General features: G+C 44.1%; 1 protein-coding gene across 4 annotated transcripts in view; it reads left to right on the top strand.

Moving 5' to 3' along the window:
* The window catches only part of AK4 (adenylate kinase 4), a 70,319-nt gene extending 64,424 nt beyond the window's left edge, over positions 1 to 5,895 (top strand). For all 4 annotated transcript variants that reach the window (XM_031465311.2, XM_031465309.2, XM_031465307.2 and 1 more), the window contains one exon: positions 165 to 5,895. In XM_031465311.2, the coding sequence (XP_031321171.1) occupies positions 165 to 279 (115 nt within the window). In that variant the 3' untranslated portion in view covers positions 280 to 5,895. The remainder of the gene's footprint in view (positions 1 to 164) is intronic.
* The last annotated feature ends 16,361 nt before the right edge of the window (positions 5,896 to 22,256 follow it).

Here is a 22,256-nt window from a genome sequence, read left to right as displayed (position 1 = left end):
TTCAATATACCTAAGTGGTGGCGTCGATACATCCGTAGGGGCCGTTTGGGCATTGAGTGATGTGTGATAACAGACCACGGGACCGTGCTTACACTATACCCAGGTTCTGGTATCATGTCAAAAGGAAACCTCAAATGCCTTGTGTGTTGGGCTTTGTTTTTCAGGAGCCGAGGAGTTCTCCACCAGTTTTCAGGAACCGAGACGAACAAAATCTGGCCCTACGTTTACACGCTTTTCTCGAACAAGATCACACCTATTCAGTCCAAAGAAGCATACTGAGCCCACCCAGTGGATGAACCAGGAAGACATGGTCATTCATCCAATTGTGTGTGTCGTAGTGGTGCCGTGTCCCAATTAGAAGCTAGCTGAGATAGCTTGCAGCGTCTTTTCTAGTTTAAATGGTGAACTGATGTGAAAACTAATGAATAGAAAGAGTTAATGAAGAGGCTCTTCTCTGCCTTTCTAAAAGAAGGGTCACCTACGCATGTTTAAGATGTCTCTGCACATGTCTCAAGTCCTTCACAAGAAAGCAAGTACAGCCTGGATTTCAAATGGTGTACACCCAAAGTTCTAGCTGATTTTTGACAGCCATGTTGTTGTCATAGTAGCCTTTTTACAAATGATGGTGGTGGTCCCTGGTTCTCCCCAGCCCCAAAGGCTGTTGAACCTTACACCTGGAGGCCCGAGAATGGCTTTGTCCCAGGTTCTCTGCTGTGTGCCCTCCTGCTGACAATGGGATTGAAGCCAGTTGCTCTCAGTGGTTGCTTCTGTAGCCTTGAGTGACTGTCCACAATTCATTTTTTTTCTGTTAGGAGTGACACTTTTTTTTTGTACCCATAGTCCCCAGAATCTCTCGTTTCCAGACATCCTGGAATGAAAGGATTTGGCTTCTACGACTTTCATTAGACTGCAGTTTTTACACCTGCTTTCCCTTCCTAGACTCTTAAGCAATACAGATTGTTATTGCTTTTTCCCTCTCAAATTCCTAAGAGCCGAGCACGAGGGGACGGTGTTGAATCTCTTCATCCGCGAGGATCTGAGCTATGTGGAGGGTCTGCTTAAATTGCTGGTCTGACTCCCATGGGTTGACACCGCTTCTTTCTTTTATTGTGGCAAAATAAAACCCTCAGAGTCTATGGGGAACTCTCAGAAACCGGGGAACATTCACCTACATAAATGTTAAAAGACCATATCTTATGTATAGAGGTAAGTAAGACTGTATGGAATTACTGGACAAAAAGAATAGTTTAGCTTTTTATTCAAGACAAAAAAATGTATTTTGAAAATGCTGCTAAATATTGATGCTGACAGTGTTTCTCTCCTGTGAGTGACTCAAGCGTATTATAAATAGTTGTTGGTAAAGGGAATGGAGCCTGTGGGGTTGAGGGAAATGTTGCACTAGCTGTGCCTAGACTGATGATGACAGCTTTACGATGACGGGAAAACAAAATCTTAATTTTTTTATTCTATTCCAAAGATGCTTTTTAGAGGGTGGCCATTAAGTCTAGAAATATAGATCATACTGTTTTGTCATTCATTGGAATGTAATATCAATAAACCATTTACAAAGGATTTGCCTGGTTTCCAGACTTGGTGGCCATCTTTTATAATTCTTGCTCTCCTTTGGGAAGGACAATGAAGTATATTCCTGTTGCCTTAAAAATAAATATTCCTCTTCATGCATCGCGATTGTCCCCAGGAAGGGTTCTTTACTGTTCCTGGGAGTGACTTCTGTCGAGCTCTTCATACTGGTGAGAAAAAAAAGAAGAGGCCTGTTTTCAGCACTTCAGTGGTGTTGAAACACATTACTTGTTTTCTGGAGACGTCCCAGTGAGTCCCCAGTCAGTTCACTGACACTTGTGTTCTGCACGGTAGCGAGTGCATCTTCCTTGCGAATCCTGCCCCAGCTCTGGCTGGTTTGTCCCTTCATGTGAATGTTCTTTGGCTACCTTAGTGGAAACCTAGACCGGTTTCCTCCTTATCCTCCAAATAGCAGTGAAGTGAGATGATTTTACTTTTTAGGTTTATGTAGTTAAAATGCCCAGTTCAGGTATGTGAAATACAGTGCATGGTATTGACTTCTGAGTGCTTGCGGAGAGTCGTGCCTGAGTGCCCGTTGATGGGGGTGGGGGAAATCAGACATGCAGATACAGCTCAGGTTTCCTGGGCAACCAGGCATAGAGAGAAACAAGTCTGATATGAGGAAAATTGCACAATTTAGAGTAGTCCTGCTGTGGAGATAATTTCCACAGACTAGGAAATATAGAAAGTTAAGGTTATTATATGGATCATTCAGAAGAGGAAAGTGTGTGCTTTTTCGGAAGCAGAAAAATCTTCAGACCTCTTCCTCCCCTCCTCTTGGTGTTTAGCAGATGCACCAGCGTGGAAGAGGTATGGGAAATGGCCTAGGTGATCCCTGACTCCATACTCCACTCCTCCATCCTTCCCTCCTTTCTCCCTTCCAGCGAAATAGACACAAAAATGGCCAGTGTCAGAGTCATCCTGTGTCTCAGCAGTGTTGGCTGTTTCTGAGGTTGCCCTGCAGTGGAGGGCAATCAGCTTTGCTAGGTGAGACCCAGAAAAGCCAGACATTCTTTCTGTGGTCTTTGAAACATAATGCTCGTTTCATGTTCAGTGGCCTAAAATATCTATTTCTGGTTCTCTTCAACAATCTAGCATTTCCTTCGATGATTTTGTTAAAATAAAAAGGACTTCAAAATATTTTGACAAAGATAAAATTAAAGGGACATCTTTCTTTGCTTTTCCTTCTACCGCCACACACGAGGTTCCTTCACAGTTAGGCAAAGCATGTAGTTTGGGTGGTTTCTAAGATTCCTGCCTGTCCTCATATTCTGTGAGTCTGGCCAGCTCTGCATTCATTTCGCTTTCCGTTATCGGACAGGCTTCCCACTTGAAAACGTCACTGTGCTATTTCCCTCTCACACTGACGCAAACACATACTAGGTACCATTTACTGAAGGCCTGACCTACTGGGTGGTATGTGCAGTTTCAGGACCTTTACAAACATCTCATTTCCTCTTTCCGTCCTTTGAGTTAGAGGCATGATCCCATGTGTGCAGACAGAGGGCAAAGGTCAGGAGCGTGAAGCGTCTTGCTCTGGCTCCTGCTGCCGATGCGCAGTGTAGACAGGCCTCAAACCCAGGCTTTCCCGACTCGGCTCCTGGACGTTAACTCGCTGTGTCCCGTCCCAAGCAACCCAGGCCTCTGAGGTTTTGCTTGTATTTCCAAGTGGCCTCACATCAGAAATAGTGGAGTTCATAACGGGGACTTTCAGCTTTGTCTGGGACTGTTCCTTTTTTTTTTTGTTTTTTTTCCCCTGGAAGCTGCTAGAGGAGAGTCTGAGCCCTCATCCGTAAATAAAATGAAAGGCTGTCGAAGGGGGCTGGGCTCGGGTCCCGGCTAGATCGCGGAGGGGGCAAGCCGTGGTCCTCAGCTACCCTTTCGGTGTCCATGGTATAGTGCCCCTGAAGGGACCTTTATGCTTGGGCCGCCCCCAGCCATGGTGCTCACACCCAGGCCTGGGCTCCTGCGAGCTGGCCAGACACTACTCACTTTGCCTCGCTGACGTCAGAACAAGTTGCTCCCGCCCCCATGCAAGGCCCTGATGGTAACTGATCTTCTCTGAAGTGCTGGCAGGTGAACAGATGATGACTGAGCCCCTGACATAGTAACCCTTGACTCTCGTACCATCTTCCCTGTATTCCGTTATACATGAGCATGTGCCTGCATGCCAGACCCATGCCTCTGTGCCCACCTGCTGACAGGGTGGCACTGCTTGTCAGGCACAGCCCTGGCAGAAATGGGATACAGGCTTCCTGTCTTCCCTGTCTCCCCCAGGGTCACTCCCCGCGCGCTCCAGCAGCCAAGCTCACACGAGCCCCAGCTTCCCCCAGGTATGCCCGTCTCTTTGGTAGGGAAGGGAAAAAGGTAAGAATAGCCACGGGTGAGGGGTGGATTCCTGAGAGAGAGATGCTGCTGTGGCTTTTCCTGCCATTTATGAGGTTGTGGATGGGATAATTTTAGATAGAAAGATGCCATAAAACCCATAAATAGGGCTTTTATAGAATTTAGGTCACTGGAACCTGCATTCAATATTTGGCTATTTGTTTAAAGAAGTTTTACCATCTGCTAGGGATTGGGTTGGGGAGAGGTCTTTGATTAAATCATAAAGACAGTATTTCCAAATATGTTGAAGTATCAGCATTGTTGGTAGTTACGGCTCACTGGTACTCCAGGCTAAGTGCATTACATGCGTTGCCTAATAAACCCTCCACAATGACCCTACGTCCTAGATAGTTTTATCTCAATTACCTTGCCTCCTTGTATTTAAAAGCTGAAATAAGCCTGTTTGTTTAACCTTTTCATATACCTATAGGGGTTAATCAGGAAATTTAAAAGGGCCTTTTTGGGGTACATTTGCCTAGTTTGAGCCCCCTGTTCTCATTACTAGGTAACACAATGTATTTGCTCCCACCTGGAATCCTTGCTTTCGGCACCCTGGTGCTGAGACAGGAGGTGGGCACTCAGCGGGTCCTGGCACAGTTGCACACTGTATACACAGAGGGCGCACGTCTCATCTGTCCTCTGCGGGGTCACAGGATCTCGGGAGGCATTCACATCTACCTGATGAACTTCATTCAGTACCTTTCATTTAATAGACAGTATCTTTTCTTGCTGCAGTAATTTTGCCAGAACGGCACTTCGTAAGACAGAGTTATGTTCGTAGTACGAATTGCTTTCTGTCTATTCCCCTCCGTTTGCAGTAACTCTCTTGTCTCTGGTGTCTCAAAAGAAGAACCTAGCAACAGAGACTTCCTTTAATACGGGAATGTGGTCTGGTCATACGTTACCATCTTTTTCCATGTGTAACTGACCCAGTCTGGTTTCCAGGTGAGACATATACACAACCCAATGTGGGGAAACCATGAGCCCACATTTCAACTAGGAAGAGGAGTCTGCTTCCTGCATCTGTTGAGACATATTATAATTACAATTGTTGGTAAATGCCATACTTTATCTTTCTCTTAACAAATTGCACAATTCTTGCCAAAACAAATGCCATTATCTGTATGCTTCAGGGAATTCCCTAATTGGGGCAGTGTGTGTGTGTGTGTGTGAAAGAGATGGGTTGAGAGGGAAAGATGGGAAAACATTTCCAAAAGGGTGAAAACTTTTGTATGGCGTGAGTATTCATGCCTTCTTTGGCGATAATTAGGCTATTCCAGGAAGCACATCATTATTCTTGAAATAGAAGATTTCCTGTTTCAGACTTGTCAGAAGAGCAGTCTCAACTCCATTTCATAAAACCTTTCTTTTCTTCATTTTAAAGCTTTGGATACAAAGTCAGAAATGTGCTTAGGTAAAAACAAACTGTTTTGTATCTAGTTTAGAGAAGAATAAAGGGAAGAAAAATGAAAGCTCAGTCTTTGTGTGAGCTCTGAGGTGTCGGGGCTCAGAAGGCTTTTCTAGTTTTGTGAGAATTTGTACTACTGATTTTTATATATTCTTGTTTTTGAGACGAACAGGTCTTGGGAAATTGTTGAGTTGCAACGGCATTTCACTGTGATCTCTCACGAGCTCAAATCAGCTCTCTAACCTAATGATAGTTTGTCCCTGGTTTACCGTCCTGTGAAATGTCAGCTCCATTTCCCCGGAAGTCGCGTGTTTACGATAAGTCAGCGCTTTTCCTCATGTGGAAGTTGTCGGCCCTCTTGATTTTGGTGTTTGTGCTTAATTCAAAGTATCTAAACCTGTAGTCTGATCTGTACATGCTCCCTTAACTGTTAATTATGTTATTGATTATTTTATCTTGCTTGAAGATTGATTCATACTTTTTAATTTGATAGTAATAAAGATTTTTTTCCCTGCTTGTAACTAGTGAATTCCTGTAACATTTGTATAGCTTTTTACACTCGGCAGTGCACACCTTCACGGATATTCTCATCCATGCTGCTCTGCAGCAGCCCCATTCTCGACATTTTACCTCCCGTTTACAGATGGGGAAACACGTGTTCCCTGGATCAGGTGACAGTTGGTGGCCGAGCAAGACCCTGAGCCCAAGAGTCACGATCTCCTGTCTCATTTTCTTGTCTCCTACACCATGCTGCCTCACTTACTGTGGCCTCAAGCTCCTTACTTTCCCAGCACTTTATTCTTTACATGTTAATTGGGCATTCTTTAGTTTATTCTTGAAACAGCTGCATTACGTGAGCAGATCACATCATCACATCCTACACAGATGACATCGTACAGATTAGGAGACTGGATCAGAGTATGTGACTCCAAGATGAGTCAGGATTACTCAGCGGAAGCAGAAATTCCAGCAGGCCTGTCTGGTGGGAGCTCGAGACATGGAGGAAATACAGCTCCTACAGGAGAAGCCCCTTGTGATAGGGAGAGGGGCAGACAGCCTGGCTGCTCCCCACCTTGCACTTCCCAAAACTGTACAGCTCCAGGGGAGCAAATAAAATCACAACTCACCATGTAACACAATCATATCTACCATATACAGAAAACAGGAGACTACAAACTCATTGCATTTAAGTGGAGAAATAAGGATCTGAAATTAGTAGCACCAGCTTTGGAGTCCATATGGCAGTGGAGAGTGAGGGAGGGATTATTCAGAAAAAGGAGAGTGCAATGGCATCCCTTGAGTGGAAAAACTCTACACTTAAGTGGAAAATTAGTGAGAACAGCCACACTGGGTTAGAGCACTCACTACTGGGGAAAGGAAGGGGCTTGAAAGTACATGGGTTGAAATGTACCTAAACATTTAAGTGTGGAGAGGGTGTAGCTGCTGGGAGAGAAAAGGGGACGAGGAGACATCTCTCAGAGATTTAGTGACAAAGGCAGAAGAATAAAAAAATTGGTGGAAATTAAGTTTTCTACAGAAATAAGAGTTTCATTAAATCTAAAACATACTAAACTCTCCTTAATCCTCCTCCCCTACCCCCAGAGAGGCTATTCAGTACTTCACTGAACCAACAGAAGGTGGCAGTCTTGAACTAAGGAACTAGAAGCCACTCATCCTTTGACACCATCTGTAGAAACATCTGGTCCAGGAAAATCCAAAAGCCTTGAGAAATGACAGAAAAAGGCAGCCAACATCCACATGAAATTACCTTAAATAAAATTTGAGAATCAGCTGGTGAAAGCACTCAAGACCCAGCCTTCAAGTAGGAGAAGCTGCAGCACCACATTCAACAGGAATCAAATATTGTTAAACAGTCACAACAGATACGAAAAAAAAAAAAAAAAAAAAAAAACCAAACACATAAGTCAGAAACTCACAAACGCAGAAGAGGAATGGCCACAAAACAAACACATGAAATAGAAATTGAACACAGAAAACAAACTGAAGGAAAAGACAATGATCCCCCAAATTAGGGCTAAATTACAAGGTGTACAAGAGGGAATATATTCAACAAAGTATACAAGGGGGATATTAAAAAGTGAAATGAAAATTTCCAAGAAAATGAAACAAAATAAAAAGTGAAAATCTAAGAGAAAAAAAGCTGTAGAAGACAAAGAAGATCTAACACACCTATAACTGAATTCTTCAAAAAAGAAAAAAAGCAAAAGATCAAACCAATATTTAGAGATATAATCCAATAAAAACTTACCAAAAAAACCCAAAGACATCCTGAATTTACATATTGACTCTGATACGGGGACACTGTTTATTGAAAGTACACTGGAACTTTCAAAACTGACTCAGAATAGTCAACTTTAAGATATATTCTAGTATGTCCAGCAGGACCCCTCTGGGCCCTCAGGCAAGAAGATCAAGTGATTCAATGTACAAATAAAAACAACAACAGAGCAACATTTTCAAGGAAAGAAAATGTGAACCAAGACGATGGGCTGGTGATTGGTTCATCTGATACTCAAGGTCCTCTGTCAACACAAGGAGTCTGCCAAGCTATCCATCTTCCTGATTCTTGGGTCAGTCACACACTTGTTTCCATCCTTTCAGACAGAGAGGTTCTCCTCCAATTTGCCCATGGGCACAGAAATCATTCTTCAGGCCCAGGACTCATTTTGCTCCTCCTGATCCCTACCAGGGCACTGGAATGTCTGAGAGACTGTATATGGGCAACTTCTCAGGATGCTGCCTCAGAGACAGGCTGTCAAGACCCTCACTCCAAGACCCTCCAAAATCTATATCCTCACCACTTTCTGTTAATCTCCCTGCTCCCCACCTCCCAGGGGAATATCCAAGGGTGAGGACACGATAAGTGGGCGATCCCTCTGTCCTCAAATCCTCTGCTTTTCTTATTTACCATGGGTGTAAGCTAAGATTCATCCTCATTCCAAGGGTTTTAGACTGGAAAACCAAAGCCAGGGAAGACCCTCACAACCCCCATACTTATTTTTCCCCATCCTTCTCTCATTAAGCACAAGAGAGCCAAGCTGTTTGAATTGGGGAGTTGCAGTGAAAGAAGAATTTGGTTAATATTTCTAAATATCTTCTAGTGATATATTTTACTCATATTTATTCATATGTGGAGATGAAGAAGAAAGACCTGGAAAGGTATAGGTCAAACAGTTAACAGTGGCTGCTTCTGGGGAAGGCTGTGAAAAGTGGGGGAGCTGCAACGCTGCTGTGTCCCTGAAGGAGACAGAGAATGACGTTTGTGAACCCACTAATGACTCCTCACACACCAAACCAGGGGTTTGGAAAAAGTGACACGTATGAGATACTCCTCCTTTCCCTCCTTGTTTGCTGACTCTTTACAAGTGGGCATCACCTCTTAATTAATCCCTCCTAATGGGATATGATTAATAAGTAATGGATTCATCAAATGAGTTTCTGATCTATATTTAATTTCCAGTTAGAATCTTCAGTGGACCCCAAACCCAATTTGATCTTCCTTGTTTCAAATTCCTGTGATGAATTTTGTTTTTGTTACCAAAACTGTTAAGGAGTAGGAAAGTAAACGAATACATTCTCTGCTTCACCGTGCTTGACCGTCTCTGGTTCAGATCTAAAGAGAAAGACCTAACATGGAGGAAGAGGGAAGGGAAAGGGTCAGGATGCTGTAAAATGTATAGTCCCAGGACAAGGTTGCTACCAAGATGAGTGGGAGAGGAAGCAGAGCTATGTATTTGGAGCAAGGTCACACCTGTTTTATTGTATACAGACCTCTGTTCTTGGCCTTGGATGCTTCAGTGATTTGGATGGAAGTAAAATTATATTAATTAGATTTATAGCTGGGGGGGGGATTGACTTCTGGATAAATGACTCAAGATTTCAAAAGACCTTGAGTCTAGGTCAAAACAACAAAATGCAATTTAATGGAAATGAATGCCAAGTCCTACATTTAGGTTTAAAAAATTCAGTTGTAGAACTTGGCTTGATAACAATTTTATTAAAAAAATTCTGAGATGTTTTTAGATGACTGTACACTAGCCTAAGCTAATGTTAAAAAAAAAATCGTCCACCTCCTAAAAAACAACTAAGATAATCTTAGGTCCTATAATAAAAATGGAGTTTTGTGCTCAGATTAATGGAGGCATCATATCATTGTACTCAGCATTGGAAGTATTTCCAGATAAACTGTTAATGAAAAATATGAACAATATTATACTATGATATCATTTATGTAAAAAATGTGTGTATGTATATGTGTGTAGTGGGTGTGTCTTATATTTAACTTTCAGAATTCTGTTACAGGAGTAAACCTTTACAAATGATTTTTTTAAAGGATTTTTTTTTTTAATTTTAAAAATGTTTAAATGAATCCCTCCGCATGGCCATGTGTCTTGGTGGACATTGAATATACTGTATCTGGGCAATACCTGCAGCACTTGGGGAGGTTCTGGGTTCCACTTTTTAGAAAGGTATTGTGAAAGAAGAAAATATTCAGAAGGGAGAGAAGAGGAGAAGCAGCAGAAGGAAGGTGTGCAGGTGAAGGACGTGGGGCTGAGTGTGGGGACAGAACAAGACTGCATATTCTTGAGCTAATGGAAGAGCTGTAATGAGCAGCCCAGGGCAGAACTAAGACCGGTGACTTAATCCTATGAAGAACGTTGATCTGTGATCAATACGAAGAAGGCCTGTAACAGTTATTGTATCCCATAATGAGTAAGGCTGAGCTTTCCTCCCACTGCGTTCCCTGACAATTGGGAAGGTGATGATCATGTAAACAATAATGCTTACCATTTACTGTTTACTAAGTGTTGTTCATATGTTATCTCCTTTAATACCTACAACAGCACTATGAAGCTCAGAGAGGTTCAGTAACTTGCCCAAGGTTGGTTTGCTTCCCCACAAACCCGCAAAAAAAGGGATAGTCCAGTGCATCCATATTTCAAACACTTTTTGCTCTAGTCATCTAAGACTTTAGCAAAATGATAGCTCAGCCTATTCCGATACCCAGCAAAGAGTCTGCAACAGTAGATGTTTGTGTGCGTTAGCTGACGGAGAAAGAATAACCCATAAATGGGAATGAAGCATGTGTAATAAGAATGGGCTTTGGAATAAAATGCACACAGCACTGTACTGGTTACAGATCTTGCAGTGAGCCCAAGAGGCATGAAGTATGTCTTCAGAGCAGCACAGTCTGATAGGACTTTCTGCAACAGTAAAAACGCTCTTTAACCTCTGTCAATACAGTAGCCACTAGCCACGTGCGGCAACTGGGTGCTTGAAATTCGGCTAGTTCAACGGAGGAACTAACTTTAAAATTTTTCAATTAAATTTTATTAATTAAATCTAAAAGCAAATAGCCACATGTGTCTGGTGGCTACCGTATTGAGCAGCATAGCTCTAGAAGCTTGGATTTTTCTTGCGCTTTCTGCCCTTGACTGCAAGAAGGGTGAATTGTGTGAGGAAAGCACATGAGGGTGTTGATTGTGCTGAGTTAGATGTAGTCACCTTCCCCCGGGCTCATCTGGGAGGTGTCACAGGCTGGCTGAGGAGTCACAGGCAGCATCAGCAAAATTCACTTCTCAGAGCAGCAGGCACTTTGAACCCATGGGTATGATGCCCAGGTGGCCTCCAGGCAGATCAGCCAGAGGGGAATGGCTAAACTCCTCAGGGAAGAACTCAGGGCTGATAGACAATACCAGTTGCCAAAAGGGCAGAGCCTCCTTCCTATCTCCCAGGGGCCATGGCCCCCAACGTTCATGGGTCACTAAATTCACATAGAGGAAACAAAGATGGAGACAGCTTGCAGAATTTTAGGGGACTTTATTGACCTTTATTGCCATAGCATCCCCTGGTCCCAAAGAAATCTCAAATGTGTATCTTTCCTGTTTCACTTTGTGCCACCTTCTCCGATGCTCACCAAGCTTCAGCCATACAGGTCTTCTGTGTTCCTGCCTGAATGCACCAGATCTCAGCAGGCTGTTGTGACTAAGAGTACAAACTATGGGGCCAGATCGCTGGAGTGCAAATCCTTCCTTTGCTGTTTATCAGCATTTATTAGCATTTGAATGAAATGTTACCTCATAGGGTTGCTGAAAGGAATACATGCATGACTATATGAAGAGTACTTGGACCACTAGCTGACACATAATGAGTATTATAAAGGTGTGGGTTGTCACTAGCAGTATTAGCAGTCCTCTTTCATTAAGGCTTGCTTCCTATTTTTCCCCTGGACGACTGGTCACCCTGCCGGTCACCCTCAGAGTCAATGTCATTTTCTCAGAGAGACATTTCCCCTTCAGTGAGTTTAGCTGCCCCGCCCGCCACCCCCACCACTGTGTGTTCTGACAGTGCTGGTGCGCTGGGCTTTTCCTTCGCAGCACCTGTTCCGTTTGCATGATTATCTGTGGGTAATTGGTTGTTTAATGTCTTTCTTCCCCATTAAACTATACGTAAGCTCCTCGAGTGAAAGAACCACGGTTGTTCACTTAGTTGTTCAGGGTTATATCCTAAGGGGCTGCTGGGATGTCTGTTCAAAGTAGTTGTTTAAAGAAAGGAAGAATTCATGGAGGCACATCGGTATCACCAGGTAAGGCAATCTGGTATTTCACAGAAGCAAACTCTCTCAAACATTCATACCGTCAAAAGCCTTCTCCATTTTGTAACACGTTTCACCACCCACCTGGCTCAGTTCTCTCCATCATCATTAACGACTCACAGTTAAAAATAAGAAGCAGAGGTGGTTATTCGTGGAAGAGGGAAACACAAATTAGCAAAAGTAATTGGGAGACACTTGTTCTTAGGGTTTATATCCAATGATCTTATTTGCTTTTTGTGACTCCTTGGGAGTTGTTGCTACGCAGCTCCAGTGACTTTTCCTTGGAAGTGTCCATCTGGCATCCTGCTGTCAGGGATACCCCTCAGCTGTTTCTCCCCCGGTATGCGTGCCGCCTCTGCAGGCCGATTAGTAAGGGTATTCTGACTGCTGTAAGAAACAGCTGCAGAAGCGCAATGCTGGACACGGCAAAGGTGTTTCTTGCTCACAATGCAGTCCAGTGTGATTGACGGAGGAGGGGGAGGGAACTGTTTCATGCAGTCCTTCATGGACCCAGGCTCCCTCTCTCTGGAAGCTCCACTGTCTTTCTGGGCTTCACAATCAGCCACTAGATCTTCAGCCTCCAGCCAGCTGATGTGTGAAGAAAGAGAGCTTGGAGGGTTATGTGAGAGGTTTCAGAGGCCAGGCTTCTCAGTGGGTTACATCATTGTTTCCCATTCCCTTAGCCAGACTCAGTCACACGGCCATGACCAGCTGCAGATTAGGCTGGGAAGGTAGTCTAGCTGTGCACCCAGGAAGAAGAGAAACATCCTTCTTGGTGATATTGGTGAGCACCAGCCACCTCTGTCACTAAAGCAGATGAATACCATGATAGCAAGGATGCACAGCAAATAGAGGAAAGGCAAAATCTCCAACTTTAACTATAATTATACCTCAGCTCCCCAAAGGGAGCATGCGCACATTCTAAGGTTTAAAAGCCTGCTGTCTTTCCCTGAGGGAATGACACCACAATTTTGACTATTGCAAAGGCATTCCTCAGGAGAGCAAAAGATGTGAGGATTGCAGACCCAGCTGGTGAGACTGGTTTGAAATGGCCATCCCTACTTCCTGCAGCTGCAGCAGAGTTCCTAGTAGAGCCCCCTTATTTTCATTTTTTTCTATTACCACTCATGTTAAAGCCTCATCAACAGTGTCATCTTTTCAGTGGGCCTAAAATTTGACACTTAATTTTTTTCCTTCTTATTATACAAGTAAGATTCACACATAGGCATCTTGAAAAAAAAAAAAGCAAAGAACTAGAAAGACATTCTCATGGCACAATTGGATTGTCATTTTCAAAAAGGTCTCTGACAAGGAGGCTGAGCAAAGAAGAGGAGAGACCCCCAAATCACCCTCTCTCAGCCTCTGTCAGCTGTTCGCAGGGCCCTGTCCTTCTCTACTTTGAAGGCTTCCCAACTAAGTGTATACGGATAACCACTCACCCTGTATTTCATTTCCTATCCACCAAGGCATGCAGTTAAACTCTGAGCCACGGGGCCAACATTTCCAGAAAAGTCGCTTGTCCTTTGATAGATTTTCCAGTCTCTACACAAAAGTTCTTCTCTAATAGAAAAGAGTTGAACACAAAAACCTTTTGTTACAGCATGTTCTGTGTCATTTAAAAGGGGAGGGTAAGGATTAGTGGAATTTGAACATTTGCTTTATGCCAGACAAGCTTAGATGCTTTGCAAATATAATCTCGCACTTCATCTTCAACGTACCCCTCTGAGACAGATATTAACTTCCCAATTTTACAGAGAAGAAAACTAAGGCACACGAAGGCTAGTAACCCGCCCAGGGTTGCCCAGAAGTGATCAATTCTGTGACTTTAATCACGCCTCTCCACTGCTCCTAAACCCCAGCTATTATAGGGATGATAGGGAGGGGGACTCCTGGAAGAGCTCCTCGGAAGTGAGGGGTGTCTGGGCTATGTTGGGCTGCGCATTCAGTTACAGGTCAGAAAACATTTCCCGGACATCTCTTCTCCTAGGCATCACCTTGGTTCCCGCGTCCCCCTGGCGATCCCAGCCCCCAGACTGCTGCAACGCTTCCTCCTTCTGCCCTTCCAGCCTAGAGTGCTAGTGACTGTTTACTGCTGCTGTTCTCTGGACTGCCTCATGATCAGCACTCCCCTGCAATAAAGTCCCTTTGTTCTGATGATGTAAACCAGAATAAATGTATATTTAACGAGAACCTCCACTCTGCCAAGTCTGGGCTGAGTGCAGAGACCCCTGTGATTAATAAGCCAGGTGTCAGATGCAAAAATGAGGCACTCATTTCTGGGGTTAGTCATTCCTCTCTATAAGTTGATAACTTTCAAAGACAGAAGCAAACCAATCATCAAAAGTGCGTTTGGGGTTCGTTTTTCTTTCTCTCCCACCTCCCCCCTCCACATTTACCTAAATACAAATCTGAGCTCTGATCTCACGTCAGTGATCACTTACTCCCATAAGGGTACTGTTGTCCGGCAAGTTCTACTTGTTTTAAATTTTAACCATTCCCAGCCCTTCCATTTCTACCATTTCCCCCCCTTTTTCTCCCTTTTTTTCTCAAAAGCAGCAGTCGATAGGGCAACACTAAGAAGACCTCAATGTGAAATTGACTTCTGTGGAGAAACTTGGCCCGCCTGCCCCTTAGCAAGCCATGCTGAGTAAAATAAGTGAACTTAAATTTGATTAGTTATGTGTTTGCCACAAACCATTGGTAGAGCACTTTGATTCTACACGGTTTTCACAAAACAAATTAAAAGCTGGACAACAAAAGCATTCTATTCTGTAGCTAGTAATTACAGCTCTTTATGTGGGAGTGGTAGACTGCCTTTCCTCCTGGTATTTGTACACAAAAACCAGGCGAGGCTTTTTTATTGCCTTCCGCACCCATCCTCCTGTCTCCGTGAGGTTGAAAAATGTAGCATAAAGTATGCAAAACCCGGGAAGAAGATGGATCACTGACAACACCCAAGATGTCCTTGCATTCTGGCCTCCTTTTTGAGGCTTGTTAAGGTAATCATCAGGTGACAGGACTTGGTTCATCCAGATCAATGACATTAGCTTTGCATTAAGGAGCATTTCACATGATAAGGAGTAGGGAGCAGGGGCCTAGTCTAATGGTATCCATGTGACGTCTCTGCTTTTTACTGATGTGCTGGGAGGGGCAGGAGGGCTCAGGCCTCACCATTCAGGTTATCCTGGCACATGGAAGAGCTCAGGAGGTAGGGCCATACTCCACTGGGGTTTGGTCTGCTCTATGCCCCTTAGATGGGCCATGGTTGCTGTGTGATCCTGGGCCAGGTACCTGAGGTCTCTGGACCTCTGTTGCCTCACTGTATGATGGTATAACATCTACCACTCAGGGATGTCAGACGATTCAGTGAGGGGGGAAGGTGTGGTCCCCCAGCTCAGGCTTAGCCTTTAACAAGTGGGAATCTTCCAGGGCGGTGACCATCAGTAATGAAAATTGATTCTTGAGTGCATGTGAATGACATTGTCCACCAAGTGGAGATTCTGAGCAAATGTGGCCACTTTTGCACCCTCTGTACCCCCCCATCCCAGGAATATTATTTTTTGTCAAAACTTTTGAGCCTGCACTGGCCACCATCATAATTACCTGCACTCAGGGTATTAACAGCCATCTCCAGTGCCTCTCGCCTCCCCTGTGGCAGTGACTCTCCTCCCAAGCTGCCTTTCCAGCCAAGGGGGTTGTGTGTGCGTGTGTGTACGTGTGCCTGTGTATTGAGTTGCTGGGAGGTCTGGTTTAGCCGCAATGTTGACCATAAAGAAAAAACAAGAAAGTACAAACTCGAATTAAGTCGTTACGGGAAAATAGGCTGTTTGTCTCCGCCAGTAAGTCCTGTCCATTGCACAGTATTTTAATTACTCAAAGTTCGTGGTTGTAAGAGGTAGGAATACCCCGTGGAGGCTGCAGGGTGGGCCGTTAGAGGTACCCCTAAAGCTTCCTTCTAGACCTGCAGCTCATGGTCATGGAGACGGGGGGTGGGTTCCTGTCACTCATGCTTTCCCAGGTTATCTGAAAATCAGCTTTCGTTTCTCTGTTTTTTTCTCTTAACACCCTGGCAGGATTATCAAGGTACATTTCTTACTTATTAATATTTAACTTACCCGACCAAACAATTACATTTTATGGCCCCAAATAAGTTTTCAGATTATTACAGCATTCACAAGTCACCTACAGAACTGCCCGACTGCAAGTCACACCTGTAACTCAAGGTTTTCCAGTTAAATAGTGTGAAATAGGTGAAATGAATTTCAATGTATTTCAGTTAACCTAGCGCACTTACATTCATAAACACACAGTCAACATAAAGTTAGCACTGAGATAGTTTACTTTTTTTTCTGTGAAATCTTTGACATCGTGGGTATATTTTACACGCGGAGCACATCTGAGTTCGCCCTTGCCCTGGGCCAGGCGCTCAGGTAGCTACACGTGGCTGGTGGCTACCATATTGGTCTCTGCGGGTCTAGGATTAGCCCAGACCATCAAAGCAAGTGAGGCAGATCCATGATTAGAACTGCTTCCTCTTGAAGAAATGCAGGCTGAGCCACACACAGAGCAGCGCATTTTGCGCTTGGGTACCCTGGGCCGGTGCAGGAGGGTTTGGTCTCCCTTTTATCAGCTTCCTGGGCCTGTGCTTCCTCACAGCTTGCCGAGGGGAGGGGGCCTCTGAGGCAGCTCTTCTCAGCGGGATTTCCCGGATCCGGGTCCGCGGTGAGCTGCCAGGGGCAGGGCATCCCTGCGGCTGGCCGTCACGCCCGCAGGTTGAGCTAACTGCCCCGGTGCAGACAGGAGGTGGCCCACGGCCCACCCGGCAGAGCCCCCCAAGCCTGCACCCCTTGGAGTTGACCTTGGAATTGGCGGTAAAAAGCAGATCCTCCCACTTCTCTTCTAGGACACAGGACCCCTGCTCAGCTCACCCATCCAGGCTCCCAGGGAGGTTCTGAGCCAAAAGCAACTTTATCTGTGCGCCTCAAATCTAAGTGGAATTCAGTGGCAAATCGGCATTATTATTTAATTACTTAAATAGCATCCCCTTTGTGAGAAGAATTCCTGGCATTCAGTTTTGACTGACCTGTTAGGGCTGCGGAACTTGAAGGACTCAGCCCAAATTAAGTGTGAATGTGGCCAGTGCAGACTTCTTAAAAAATGGACTTGATTTGTTGCCTCTTTGACTCTTTCTTCATTTCTTTTTCTTTTTCTTTTCTTTTTTTAAGATGAATGATTTTGGAATCAAAAACACAGACCAGGTGGCCCCTGTGTCCAACAGCTACAGAGGGACACTCACGGTGAGTAAATAAGTCTTAATTAAATTTTTTAAAAAATTAGAAAATGCAATCTCTAGGAGTGAAAAACAATGGGCTGGGTCCCAGAAGACTGCTTCTAGCCTTAGCTTTTTAATTTACTGGCTGTGTGACTCTGGACTTTCACTTAATCTCTCTGGGTCTCAGTTTTCTAGTCTGTAAAATGGGTGTCCTGGTGCTTGTTCAACTGGCCCTCCCAGATATGAAACCGTTTAATTTGTAGATGATGAGACCTTTGCAGTTTATTGCTGAGGCTCCTACCAGGCGAAAAGTCCTATGCATTCTCAAGAGAACAGAGCTGTAGAGACTATCGGTTCTGTTCATCCAGGAGTTTCCTTGGGTGACGGAAAGGCTGTTTAAGAACTGAAGTTAAAGAGCTGCTTCTCCTGTCAGAAACGGCAATGCCCACTGGGATGCAGGCAGCCTGTGCTTCCTGGCAAGACCGTGCAAGCTGATGTAAACTGAAAAACAGATTAAAGATGAGCGAGCCTTCTCCACTGCATAATGAACAGACCTCATGTCGCTTCTGTCTCAATCCCTTTGGGAACATTCTTTAGCAGCAGAAACTGATAATTTCCCATTTGCCTTCTCCAAATGTGACTGTGAGATTTGATTTTTTTTTCAGTGCTGTATAATAAACATGTCTCAGAAGCAGTGATTTTTACATTGGCCTCCTCTGAGCTGAGTGTTTTTGTACAATAATGTATCCCTGGCATGTTATGTTTTTCTCCGTGTATCATCATGAGATTATTTGCCTGATAGAGCCCAAAGAGGCAAAATATGGCACAGGCCTCTAGAGTGTCATGAAGTTTATCAAACTTCAGGCTAGTGAGTTTTTTGGTTCAGTTTGGTCAGACGTTTCCAGCGTGGCAGAAACCGGACAAGAAATTATGGTACTAAGTTTGAAACGACACCTCTAGAGAGAAAAATGCTCCTAAAACGTAAGAGAGTTTGGCGATGCCCATGTGATTTCTGGGTTTGGAGAAGAAACTCATTGCTGAAATTGACGTGTTGAAATATGTAGCAGGAATTTGTCTTGTCTTTGGCTTCCTGGTTCTAAAAAAAGAAGTCAAGAGTACAATCTGGAAAGGAAAGGCATTTCTTAGTCAGTCACCTGGGCAGTGCTAGTGGGAATTTTAAAAAATCTGTTCGCTGTTTCACCAAAATTAGACCTGCTATAGGGTAGTTTGTAAATCTAGATGAGTATTTTGCACTTGCTTGATTGGTTTTTCCCCCTGTGGGTCTTTGGACATCCTTGCCTTGGGTTTGGGGGGGCTGGTTTCCAACATCAATGGGACATCACTGACTCGAGTGCTTTGGGCTGAGCTCCAGGTTCTGCCTGTCCTCTTATGAAATGCGTCATTCATTGTTCCACACTTCTAAATAGAAGGCACACAAACCGTTTTAGTTGTAAATGTGTTATGCGGTTTTTAAATTGATGACTCAGCAGATGGGTCATTGCGTTACACATAACATGGGATTTTCAGCTTATGGCGGAAAAAAATAACCTTTCTCACGTTTTTCCTCAACAAGTGAAGCAATGATGAATCAAGCCTTTATCTGTTACTTGTAAGTGAGCCTTGCATTAAAGGCTATTTCATTTATAAATATTAGATGAAATTATGAGAAATCCTCACAATGTGAGGTTTATCTTTCTCCGTGTAACTCTCTTCCTCTTTCTCCTGAATTGTAGGTAGTTTACCTTTAAACCCATTTCCTTTGGAAATCTTTCCCCTTAATGATTTGAGGTGGGGAGGTGGTCATTTTCAATGCACTTTCCTTTTACAGAATTAAGCCTTAAGGAATATTCTCATGTGTACTGTTTCCTGAACTGGGATGGAGGAGGGAAAACTTCTAGTTTCAGTTAAAATGTTTCATGGTAAACGTTTCAGAATAAATGCTTCCACAGATAAAGTAATATATTTCGTTGTTTGATTTTTGATTTTCAGTCGCTTGCCTTTCGTTTTAACTGCGGTGAGCTAAAACTGGCCAAGGGTCATTTTTCTTCTATACTCAATTTCTCTACTGTGTAGCTTACAAGGGCCAGGTGTTTGGACCAGGTGTTCTCTGAGCTCCCTCCCTCCCAGCACTGTTCTAAGATTCTCTTGTTTTAAGTTCGTTTACTTAATTTACTCATTTAAATTGGTTAGGCCAGTAAAACTAAATTCCCAGGCATGCCTCTGGCTCTGAGGTCGATTACAGGCACACCTTCTCAGACTGTACTTTGCTTTGCTGCATGTTTTACAAATTGAAGGTCTGCGGCCACCCTTTGACCAGCAAGTTGATCGGCACTGTTTTCCCAACAGCATTTGCTCACCTTGTGTTTCTGGGTCACATTTGGTAATTCTCGAGATATTTCAAACACTCTGCCAGCAAAACAGATGAAGGCTCAGATGATGGTTAGCATTTTTTAGCAATAAAGTATTTTTTAATTAAGTGTTAGGCTTTTTTAGACATAATGCTGTTGCACACTTAATTGACTATAAACATGCGTCACTTTTCTACGCACCTGGAAACCAAAAAATTTGTGCGACTTGTTTTACTGCGGTATTTGCTTTATTGCAGTGGTCCAGAACCAAACCCTCGGTATCTCCAAGGTGTGCCTGTAAGTGATCCAGAGTAAAATATAATCCTTTAGGTCACTTTGACCCTCTCAGAAGTCTACTCAGGCTAGTCTATTCCATGCGTGACTTTGTAACTGGTAGTTTAATTGGGGTGTCTCAGTGAGACTGCCCGTGAACCACTTTTAAAATAGATCATTAAATAAGTCAGATATCACGTTTTGGTTTTCTTTCCATCTGCTTCTGCAGCACCAGCCCACCTTTGACACCTTCATCCGGTCCCTGCTTGCCGTTTTCCCCTCGTTAAATGAGGAACAAACACTCCAAGAAGTGCCAACAGGCTTGGATTCAATTTCTCATGGTAATTTGTTACTCAGACTCGACAAATTGAGCCTGGTATCCCTAAGTCGTCCAGTTACTAGGAAGATGACAATTCCTAAGTGACAAATGTTGGTGTCTTGAATCTTGGGTGTGAAGGGTCAGGTAGAGGTTCTACACCGGAGAAGACAGTTTTCCTTTTTTACACACGTGGTGACTGGTGTCCCCACCTGCCAGACACACCCCAGGGAGAGCAAGTGCCTTGCTGGGAGCAGACCACGTCGGGCCAGTGAGCTTTCCTTTAGGCTGTTTCCAGCTGCAGCCAGCCCAGCCTCATCTGCCAGTCCGCTCTGTGAAGCAGGCCAGTGGACGTTAAAATGCATCCCAACTTTTCACCCTGGGTTTGCATCATTACCTAGATCATCCCCACCCCTAACTCTTGAGTTTTGGGGCAACAAATTATTCTTGCTCATCATTACCCATCTGTGTTTGCTTCCGTAGCTGTTTGTTCTTTTTGAAGGAATAGCGCGTCAGACAGTGCCTCTGCCATTACTGTGATACGGTTATTGGTTGGAAACATTCCAGAGGTTACTTTGTCATATGAAGTAGGTGCTAGAAAATACAGCCCAGAAAGTTAATCAAAACACGTATGCTTGTGTAAGCATGCTGTCATGTAACAGTCGTTTATCACACTTGAAATTGCTGAAGGAATCCAGAGAAGGTGGTTTTTCAATAAAAATGGAAGATGTGTGGACGTCACGGGTGCCAAGCGTGGTGTGTTCCTTTTATGCCTGACGTCCCTTTGCCCGCTGCTTCATTTAATGGAAGTCACTTCCAGATTAGGCATTTACAGCCCCTTAAACCATGCTGTTTCTTTCCCTGTCTAACATTGAAGTACAGCCTTAAATAGAAATGTTACCTAGGCATCACCACTTTATGACGTTTTCTCCTGGAACTGCTCTCCAACAAATCCTGCCAGTCCTTCATCAGCTGGACCGGAGACGGATGGAAGTTTAAGCTTGCGGACCCCGACGAGGTAAGTCCAGCACCTGGGAAATCGGTCTCCCAGCTCTAAAACCTGATTTAATCACTTGGGGTTCCTGGAGTCAATTCTCTGGGCACAAGAAAGGGTTCACCAGGATACAGACGAGAACACTCCTACACGAGGCATTCCTGACTGTCGGGGAAATGTGGACTCTTGTTTCACTGATAAAGTTTCTAGTGTCCCCTGATAGCGCACAGGGCACCGGCCAGGGTTCATGCATTGTCTAATCCAGAGGTGCAAGCTGTAAACCGAGGATCTCACCTGACCATCTGAAAGTGTCTTAGGAAATTTGCCTGTTAACCCCGGGGCGACTCAGCCGCCAGTTGCTCCATGCCAGCGCTCTGGCTGGGCTCCCACGCCCCTCAGCTGAGCTTGGCAGAGCTGTACCAGCGAAATCAGCGGGCAGGTCCCATCTGCCCACAGCAGTCGGCTCACTCTGCCTCTTGCTCTATAAATTACCTAGACCACATAACGCAAAGGTAATGCAAGCCACTGATGCCATGTTAAATTTTCTCGTAGCCATGTTAAAAAACTAGAAAGGAAACAGGTGAAATTAATTTTAACACTTTACTTGAGCTAGTAGATTATCCTTTCGACATGTAATCAAAATTTTTAAATTATTAAGGAGATAGTTACATTTTCTGCTCAAAACTAAGACTTTCAGATCCGGTGGGAGTGTGTTATATTCTCACCATGCGTGTCAGTGTGGACCAGCCACCCTTCAAAGGCTCAGTGGTCTGGATTGGGGGGCGGGGAGTGGCCACCATATGGGATATAGCACAGGTCTAAACTTTGCCTGCAAACCTTCCATAAGTCAAACAGGGAGAGTTAAAACCAAGCTCTTAAGGGCAGAATTAATTGCACTGACCTAACGAACTGCTATTAATCCAATGAGGAACCGAGTTGAGGTGTGAATTCTCTTCATACTGATCTGTCTTTTCCTGGTTTTCTAAAAAAGAGACACAGGATACTTAAGATTGCAAATCGAGGTTAAAACTAAACAAGAAAAAAAGTTCCTTTCTGAATCACT

The sequence above is a fragment of the Camelus dromedarius genome, chromosome 14 (assembly GCF_036321535.1).
Source record: "Camelus dromedarius isolate mCamDro1 chromosome 14, mCamDro1.pat, whole genome shotgun sequence".
Lineage (NCBI taxonomy): Eukaryota > Metazoa > Chordata > Mammalia > Artiodactyla > Camelidae > Camelus > Camelus dromedarius.
This window is presented reverse-complemented; position numbering and strand designations above follow the sequence as displayed.